Genomic DNA, 8,379 nt, shown 5'->3' with positions numbered 1-8,379 from the left:
GATGAAATCCATCCAGCGGTACCTTCTTTGTGGCAGATCACTGAAAGCACAGTGACCTGTCACAAAGAAGAGATAAGCATACATGAATACATAATGAGAGCACCAGAGCACATGTATTTCATTATGTCAGAAATGAAAGTAAAGATTATCAAAGAACCGCTGGATGGATTTCATCAACAAAGGTATCATTTTACTCAGTATAACAGTGCCCACCTGACAGTGTATGTGGTTTACTAAGCACAATCCTGCTGACAGGTGCGCTTTAAGACCACCAAAATGTACATTCAAAGTAGATTGTAAATCCTCTCTATGTACCTCTGCCATGAAAACATCTTTTAAACTAGGTTCCTCAGGTACCTGTATGTCCCAATGATACAAATTAGGCAGTGGGGCAGCGAGTACTCTGCCACATGCAGTTTTGCGGTCTTTTCGACCCTCCATCAATGTGGCTGCCTCTCCCATCTCCTCCTCACCCAACTGCTCCGTTCTGGAACCCGTGCACAGGTGCGGGGTAGCTGCTATAAGAAGGTCACTGTCACCTGCTGAGACCTGTATTTCTGTGCGGGCAAATTGCTCCAGCCTGGCCACCACTTCCCTCCTCCATCTGTCTCCAGCATGACAACTGGAATGTCACTTTGGAGCTGAAAGCCTGCTTATCCCACAGTCTTTCTGTGGCTTTTCCTATTTTTTTTTTTTCCCTGGAGCAAAGTACCTTCACACTCAACTCAAAGTTATCCGGTACATATATGGCGGTTTTCAGGATGATCGTCGGGGCCTATATCGGATAAATAGCTAGATGCTCGACAAGAGCTTCTCCATCTGCTTCTCACATGCCGTTAAGGTGGTTGCCCACCTACTTAGTCTCAAGGGTGGATACACAAAAGTATTGCTGATTTCTGTGTGAATGGGATAGTCGAACAAAAGAATATCACTACAATAAAAGAGACTGGCCTCTCTAACATTCACTTCAGCAAGGAAGTAAAACTGTCCTGCATCCAGAAGTTGTAGACACACTTAGGCAATGCTGGTAACAAAATCTTATCAAGTTGGGCCTATTGAAGAACTTTGTAAAGGCAATGGATAAAAATGTAAAAGCATTCATGCATCTCATTGATAAATTTCCAAGGTTAAGTGAAACAAAGATAAAAGAAGGAGTCTTTATTGGACCTCAGATTCATAACCTTCTTCAAGATGAGGAGTTTCTTTGTTTGTTGCAGGACAAGGAGAAGTGAACGACGAGCACAGTGAGAGATTTAAGCAAGATATTGTGGCTATGGAGAAAAGATATCAAGGAAAAATGAATGCATCAATACTTGCAGATTACTGTTGGACAATTGTAAGAGATGATCCGATGCAGGAGTACAAGAAACAAGCAAAAAAGTTGTCTCTGAATGAGGACTAATTTTTGTAACGGTTTATAATTCGCAATAATGTTTAGACAGGCTTTAGTTATTCAAATTGTTGCTAAGTTTCTTCTAAATAAATATCAGAAAACTGGCATAAAATATTCTGCATCTGTATATTTGCAAAAATAATAATGTTTCAAAGTACTGAAACTTTTATGCATTAATTATCAGCAGCAACAAAAGGAAAACTATTTGATATCATAGAAACAAGAGACAACTAAACATTTTTATCATCCAATTTGAATTCAGGAGGTCAAAATCATTAAGAAAGGGCTCATTTCATAACTGAACCTGACAACTTTTGAAAATATGTAAAACAGTGTTACATGATCTCAAAGATCCTTGAGCTAGTCAGGTGGAAGGGTCTTCAGCTGCTCACTCAGGACGTGCAGCCTCTGTACAGGTCCCGGTACCTTCCTTTCCTGCTCTGCACCAATCAGTTAGATAACTGTGAGGCCGGACGAGAGAGCAGTTCTCTCAATGATCAGAAAGGACATTGTCTCATTGCTGTCAGTCATAGGAAGCTGCCTCCAGTCTATAGGACACACACCTATTAGCAAGTTTTTTTCTTGCTAAAAGTGTGTCTTTCCAAGTAAAACTTTTTCCACATTAAGAATATAAAAATGGCTTCTCTCCTGTGTGACTTCTCTGATGTCTATCAAGATGTGCTTTCTGGTTAAAACATTTCCCACATACTGAACATGAAAAAGGCTTCTCCCCTGTATGAATTCTCTGATGTTTGAGAAGACTTGACTTCTCTGTAAAACATTTCCCACATTCTGAACATGAAAAAGGCTTATCTCCTGTGTGAGTTCTCTGGTGACTAAAAAGATTTGATGTACTCGCAAAACATTTCCCACATTCTGAACATGAGAAAGGTTTCTCTCCTGTGTGAGTTCTTTGATGTGTAACAAGAATTGATTTCTGGTTAAAACATTTCCCACATTCTGAACAGGAAAAAGGCATTTTCCCTGTGTGAGTTCTCTGGTGTGTAACAAGTCTCCATTTCCGGTTAAAACATTTCCCACATTCTGAACATGAAAAAGGCTTCTCCCCTTTGTGAGTTCTCTGATGTATAACAAGAGTTGATTTCTGTGTAAAACATTTTCCACATTCTGAACAGGAAAAAGGCTTTTTCCCCGTGTGAGTTCTCTGGTGCTTAACCAAATCTGATTTCTGGTTAAAACATTTCCCACATTCTGAACATGAAAAAGGCTTTTCCCCCGTGTGAGTTCTCTGGTGTGTAACAAGTCTCCATTTCCGGTTAAAACATTTCCCACATTCTAAACATGAAAAAGGCTTCTCTCCTGTGTGAGTTCTCTGGTGTATAACAAGTCTCCATTTCCGGTTAAAACATTTCCCACATTCTGAACATGAAAAAGGCTTCTCCCCTGTGTGAGTTCTCTGGTGACTAACAAGATTTGATTTCTGGTTAAAACATTTCCCACATTCTGAACATGAAAAAGGCTTCTCCCCTGTGTGAGTTCTTTGGTGTATAACAAGTCTCCATTTCCGGTTAAAACATTTCCCACATTCTGAACATGAAAAAGGCTTCTCCCCTGTGTGAGTTCTCTGGTGTATAACAAGTCTCAATTTTCGGTTAAAACATTTCCCACATTCTGAACATGAAAAAGGCTTCTCCCCTGTGTGAGTTCTCTGGTGACTAACAAGATTTGATTTCTGTGTAAAACATTTTCCACATTCTGAACATGAAAAAGGCTTTTCCCCTGTGTGAGTTCTCTGGTGCTTAACAAAATTTGATTTCTGATTAAAACATTTCCCACATTCTGAACATGAAAAAGGCATCTTCCCTGTGTGAGTTCTCTGGTGTAGAACAAGACTCCATTTCCAGTTAAAACATTTCGCACATTTTGAACATGAAAAAGGCTTCTCCCCTGTGTGAGTTCTCTGGTGACTAAGAAGATTTGATTTCTGGTTAAAACATTTCCTACACTTGGAACAAGAAAATATTTTCTCTGCTGCGTGAATTTTTTGATGTTTAAGAAAAGATTTTTCAAGGGGAAAACTATTTCCATATTCTGACAGTGAAAATGGCTTTTTAGCTTTAGGAGTAGTTCGTTTTTTAATGCTTATTTTGTGACTTTGATTTTCCTTAGTAGTCGGTAATGAATCAAAAGATAGGACCTGTTTCAAAGGATGAGACAGATCTTTGCTGTGAAGGGATGATGGTATATCTGGAGTAATGGCAATCACTTCAATTGTATCCTGTGGGATCTCAAGATCATCTGATTTGAAAATTGAAGATGTCAGTTGTCCCTCTGATCTCCTGGCACAGTCATCTGCCAAGTAAAAAAAATATTATTTTTGAATAAAAAATTCTTGAAATTTATATTTTTGAACATTTTTACTTAAACTATCGGTACAAATGGCAAGTTATTTAAAAATAATGAATATTCACCAAGACAATGACAGTTCACAGTCTAATAGAAAACCTCATAGCATGTAGCAGTAGAGCGTGGTTTTCAACTGTTTTTTCATTCTGCTTCCCAAATATGGAATAAAAATCCAAACAATGATATGTAGGCAAAAAATGATACCAATAATGATACCTTCTACTCATCTCACAAAAAGCAATCCCCCACTCAGGTCCATCATCTTTCAATGGAAAAACAAAGGTTTCAAAATGATCAATTTCAAATGATCTAACTCTCAGGAATCTGTACAGCCCTTTCTGGTTGTAGCAAACCCAGGTATAGCTGGATTAAATAATAGCTGAACAGGTCTTGATTAGGGCACCTGAAGAGCTAAGCACCAGAGAAAGCTAGGCATTCATCCTAGTCAGAATGCTGAAAAGCAGAGCAGACTATATGTGTCTTGCAGCTAAATAGAGACACAGGCTAGACTCTACCTGAGCGGAGTATGCAAGTATCAGTGGTTGCCCTGGATAAATGCTGATTTGTTTCATCAAGATGGGTTAGCTGAGCTGTATATGAGTTGCCAGGGTCTGTCCTATTTAGTCAGTGCTTGGACAAGGCCAGAAATATTATGTTTATGACTTCTTTGCAACCTGTAGAAAGCAATAAAACTGCACTTGTTTGGACCAAACCCAGAATGGCTGTATGAGCACTATGAGATGCCTCCTACCTTTGAGAGTGAAACCCTACAAGGTTTATTATTAACCTGCAAAACAAAGGAAGCACTTTTATTGTCACCTTCCTTTCCCAAGACATCATCCAACCTGCATTCCACTAAGTCAGCTGAGCATCAGCCAAGAATACTGCCACCCTCTGTCTCAAATAGGGGCTAGGATATTTTTCCCCTTAAATTCGATAAGCTTGCCATGCACAGTTAACAGTTGCTGAACTTGGTTTTGTCAGACACAAACTTAGTTGTGCAACCGGTACCTTTACAATGAGGGACTATGAGCTCTAAGGCACCGAGGCACTACAAGGCACAGGGGCACTATGAAGCACCGTCGTGAAACACTATGAGGCCCCATGAAGTACTTACAGGCACTGTGAAGAGCTATGAGGAACTATGAGGTACTAACAGGCGATATGAGGCACTATGAATGCACGATTAGGCACCATGAGGCTAACTTTAGCCTAGAGGTCCAAGGTCCAGCTTCCGTCCTGAAGCCAAATTTAAGCACCAGATGGGGTCTTACAGAGCACACACTCACCCATTTTTGAGTTTTGCGCTAACTTCCTTAAGCCTTTCCTAGTAAGTATAACAAAGAAAGGGCCCCATAAACAAGGTGAAAATTCACAAAGATCACTCATCACCAGCTGTACCAAACTCGGAGGATGGACCAAATCACAAGACTGTTCCTCTCTGGAGGCTCATGCGATTGCCCGCAGCTGTTCCTCACTTATACACAGGATGGAGAGAGAGCGCAAAAGAGCTCTTACTGCAGTCAGACCCCATTTCAAATGGGGGACCAGCTACAGCTCAGGGACACCTCATCCGCTCCTCTGGCAAGCTAGTCATCAGGGCACAGCATTTCCAGCGCACCCTGTATATGTGCAGCCTGGTACAAGACGGTAGTCAGAAACATGCTAGAAGACATTGGTCTCCGCTACTCCTTTTTCTTTTTCTACCGGTATGCGTCTTAGGGCGCGATTTCCTGGATAGTGTCCTGCACCTGCGCAACCGGATGCATGGCCGCCAGGCCATCAAAGGTAATGGTGCAGCTGCTGCTCACGCCCATCTGACAGAACAGGTCCCCTTGGACCCACCGCAGCACTTCCACGTTCCTGACGCAAGCCAAAGCAGAGACTATGCCCTGTTGGAAACTGACCAGCCCAGGTCTGGGAATAATCTTCTCTTTTTCCTTCTGCCTCCATTTTAGCAAGGTTCCCCCTCAAGGACAGGGAACCCACTGAGGTGGTGAAGAGGTGCCGCCCTTTTATTCTGTAGGTTTCCTGCCCTTGAAGGGCGGATCTCCTCTATTGTTGTGGTGCTGTCATGGGTGATAGGAAAATATACAGTACAGACCAAAAGTTTGGACACACCTTCTCATTTATAGATTTTTCTGTATTTTCATGACTATGAAAATTGTACATTCACACTGAAGGCATCAAAACTATGAATTAACACATGTGGAATTATATACTTAACAAAAAAGTGTGAAACAACTGAAAATATGTCTTATATTCTAGGTTCTTCAAAGTAGCCACCTTTTGCTTTGATGACTGCTTTGCACACTCTTGGCATTCTCTTGATGAGCTTCAAGAGGTAGTCACCGGAAGTACAGGAGTACTGCAGTGTATGAGACTAGTGATCAAAGTGAAAATTACACATGTCCCACAGTGTGACTTTGTGAAAAAGTAAAAAAAAGTGAAATAAAATATGCCACAACAAAAAAAAAACACAAAAAGGTGCACACAAATCACTAAAATCCATTTCGCCACTCAAAATGCAGCGTTTGTGATAAAACAAAAATAAACAAAAAAAACTTACACATAATTAGTATGGCAGCATCTGGAACGACCCACTCTATAAAACTGTCATGTTATTTATTCCATTTGGCGAACGCAGTAAAAAAGGCACAGCAGGGGCTCTCCAAACACAACATGACGTACGGTCTCGATTCCAGCCATTTTTGCATTCAAAAAGTCAAACAGTGCTCCTTCCCTCCAAACCCTGTTGTGCGGCCAAACAGTAGTTTTACCCCACATATGGGGTATCAGAGTACTCAAGGGTCCATTTTCTCCTGTTACCCTTGTGAAAATAAAAAAAATTGGAGCTAAAAGTACATTTTTGTAGAAAACAAACTCACCCCACATATAGATATATTCTTGGAGGGGTCTAGTTTCCAAAATTAGGTCACTTGTGTGGAGTTTCCACTGTTTAGGCACATCAGGGACTCTCCATTCCAGACCATTTTGCGCCAAAGTCAAACGGTACTCCTTCCCTTCCCAGCTCTGAAGTGCACCCAAACAGTGGTTTTCCCCACATATGGGATATCGGCATGCTTAGGATAAATTGCACAACAAATTTTTTGGTCCATTTTTTTCTTGTTACCCTTGTGAAAATAAAAAAATTGCGTCTCAAGTAAGCATTTTGTCAAGAAAAGTTAAATGTTCATTTTTTCCTTCCACGTTGCTTGAGTTCCTGTGAAGCATGTGAAGGGTTAATAAACTTCTTGAATGTGGTATTGAGCACCTTGAGGGGTGCAGTTTTTAGAATGGTGTCACTTTTGGGTATTTCCTTTCATATAGACCCCTCAAAGTGACTTCAAATATGATGTGGTCCCTAAAAAAATGGTTTTGTAAATTTTGTTGGAAAAAATAGAAATTGCGGGTCAACTTTTAACCCTTATAACTTCCTAACCAAAAAAAAATAAAAAATTTGTTTCAAAAATTGTGCGGATGTAAATTAGACATGTGGAAAATGATATTTATTAACTATTTTGTGTGATATATCACTCCGATTTAAGGGCATAAGAATTCAAAGTTTGAAAATTGCAAAATTTTCCAAATTTTTGACACATTTCAGTTTTTTCACAAATAAACACAAGTGATATCGAGGAAATGTTACCAATATCATGAAGTACAATATGTCACAAAAAAACAAACTCAATCAGTTGGATCCATTGAAGCGTTCCAGAGTTATTTCCTCATAAAATGACACTGGTCAGATTGTAAAATTTGGCCTGGTTATTAAGGACATAATTGTCTCTGTCCTTAAAAGGTTAAAACGAAATTGAAAAGTCAGGATAAAGGGAAACTCTGTTGTTATCGTACAGAAATTCACACTTGGCCCTCACTGCACATTTAATGTTATTGATCATAATACCAAGGTTTGATCATAAAGACTGGACCTGGTCTTGCAGGGACCATATGAGCAGATTTATCTAATAAGTTATCAGGGATCTAGGAAGCCAACAGCATCATTACCCTCCGCTTTCTCTTACAGGCTCATCATAACATTTTTCTTCAAGTGATTTTCTCACTTGTCAGCATTTTCTACATACGCTGTCATTTGGCTTTGTAGTTTACAGACCTGGGCAGGTAACGGTCAGCGTCTACTAATCCCAGGGGGTAGGTGGATCCTCCAGGTTGTAAGTTCTACAGAAAAGAGGTTTCAATGCCCAAAGTCATTTGAAACGTTTTTGGTGGAGGAGAATGTTTTGGTCTAGATGCAAAATGGTGATCACACAATTGTGATACGGCCGGACTTCATAAATCGGTAAACCAGCCACAACCAGTAACTGAGAAGATTCTGTGACTTCTCTGCATTTAGTGGTTACTACTCACCTGGGTAGTCATATGTAGGAATCTCCTCTTTACACCGCTCATCACCCCTCACATATGTCCCTGTAGTATCAATATGGGTCAGATCTTCACCCTGAAAAAAATATTTATATAAATATATTAAATATAATCCTGCCATCTCCACCATTCTCATTACACAAGTATAAAACATATAATACTGGTGGATAAAACAAGACTGAACACAAGACCTTCACATCCATCTATACATCATAGGGGAGATCTCATGACACCTT

The 8,379-nt window shown here is 40.0% G+C and overlaps 1 protein-coding gene across 1 annotated transcript in view; it reads right to left on the bottom strand.

Annotated features, from left to right (window-relative positions):
• Nucleotides 1-1,198: 1,198 nt before the first annotated feature.
• LOC141171900 (uncharacterized) overlaps nucleotides 1,199-8,379 on the bottom strand; it is an 87,076-nt gene continuing 79,895 nt past the window's right edge. Inside the window, exons 6-7 of the mRNA XM_073655536.1 lie at nucleotides 8,129-8,219; nucleotides 1,199-3,706 (exon numbers count right to left, since the gene is read on the bottom strand). Of these exons, the coding sequence (XP_073511637.1) occupies nucleotides 2,016-3,706; nucleotides 8,129-8,219 (1,782 nt within the window). The 3' untranslated portion in view covers nucleotides 1,199-2,015. The remainder of the gene's footprint in view (nucleotides 3,707-8,128; nucleotides 8,220-8,379) is intronic.

Source organism: Phyllobates terribilis, unplaced genomic scaffold (assembly GCF_046119375.1).
Source record: "Phyllobates terribilis strain yellow unplaced genomic scaffold, ASM4611937v1 Scaffold_12__6_contigs__length_324123572, whole genome shotgun sequence".
Classification (NCBI taxonomy): domain Eukaryota; kingdom Metazoa; phylum Chordata; class Amphibia; order Anura; family Dendrobatidae; genus Phyllobates; species Phyllobates terribilis.
Note: the sequence above shows the minus strand (reverse complement) of the source record. Positions and strands in the feature narration are given on the sequence as shown.